Here is a 1,204-nt window from a genome sequence, read left to right as displayed (position 1 = left end):
AAAGAAAAAAAAGGTATGGCTGAACAATTAATACATGGGATGTATTGTCCTACCCTAGTAAAAGCTGTAAGTTGAAGGTCTTGGATGCTGTAGTGAATCCAGTAGAGCATAGTTCAATGCAGTAGCCTGCACTGAATAGCCTTCTACAGCGCTGCATTGCCTCTGATTTCTTTCTCATATCTCACCCTGAATCCATGTGAAGCTCCAGATAGTTCTTTTGCCATGATCCAGCGTAGCTCTGGTTACCACATGGCACTTCGTAGTACTTTGTGATAAATGTTTGTAACACTGGGTTCTTCTTTCCTAAGCAGTGTTTTTTTCTTTCCTATTTTTTTGCCAGCTATCCATTGCAATCTGAATCCAAACGGTATTGATCACCCTGTCCCCACAGAAGGTATTAATCTACAGCTTGAAGGTGAAGGAGTTGAATCGCCCTCTGTTAAGAACACTAGTACTCCAAAAGGGCCCGAGTCAAAAGAGACACCCAAGAGACAACCAGTGGAGCCAGAAATATCTAAGGTAGGTAGGACTGGGGTCTTATTTATTTTGGTGACACTCAAAGAATCCAGGCTTCTTGAAGTCCTAGCTACTGCTTAAAAAGTATTTATCATCCTCTTAAGACATACAAAGGTGCAAAAGTAACAGTCTGAGGAAGTGGGTGTTACATAAGCAAGGTATTGCCATGGAGTTTTAGCTCACATCTTGGACATTGCACTATTTTATTTTTCTCTAGGTGAAGAAAATTAAAATAATGGACTATCTCTTTTTCAGACACTGTGGAGACTTATTTTCCCAAATGACTTGGGTAACAACCAGAATGGGAATAGATAAGTTTTTCTTGAGTATGTTTTGTTTGCTTGTTTACTTTTTCGGGCAGGTAAAGGAAGAGAAGGGTTCTATGGTTATATGAATATATGGATTTTTATATGGGTGACTGAGTTTAATAAACTGTTAACTAATTTTAGGTAAAATACCAGGTCAGTTCTTCCATGCCTGATATGTCAGTGAATGAACATACTTCAGGGGTGAATTCCTAAAGACAAATTAAGTGTCTGTTCTCATTCATAAGCTGTTGTTTCATATTTGTGTGTGGCAGACGTGTCTGCTAACTGCAGGTGAATGTGTGTGCGACAGATGCTTTGGGTATAGAACAATAATTTCTCACATATGTTTTTAACTGGAATGGAAAATAAAAGAATGTTAA

The 1,204-nt window shown here is 38.5% G+C and overlaps 1 protein-coding gene across 1 annotated transcript; it reads left to right on the top strand.

The window, feature by feature from the left end:
- Positions 1 to 340: 340 nt before the first annotated feature.
- On the top strand, positions 341 to 519 carry LOC104463166 (sterile alpha motif domain-containing protein 12-like; the record flags this gene model as incomplete). The annotated part of the gene is made up of 1 exon (XM_010075385.1): positions 341 to 519. A coding segment is annotated over one exon (179 nt), but the record flags the coding sequence as incomplete, so codon positions are not given.
- Between the last annotated feature and the right edge of the window lie 685 nt (positions 520 to 1,204).

This window comes from Pterocles gutturalis, unplaced genomic scaffold, assembly GCF_000699245.1.
Source record: "Pterocles gutturalis isolate BGI_N339 unplaced genomic scaffold, ASM69924v1 scaffold20192, whole genome shotgun sequence".
NCBI classification, from domain to species: domain Eukaryota; kingdom Metazoa; phylum Chordata; class Aves; order Pterocliformes; family Pteroclidae; genus Pterocles; species Pterocles gutturalis.
This window is presented reverse-complemented; position numbering and strand designations above follow the sequence as displayed.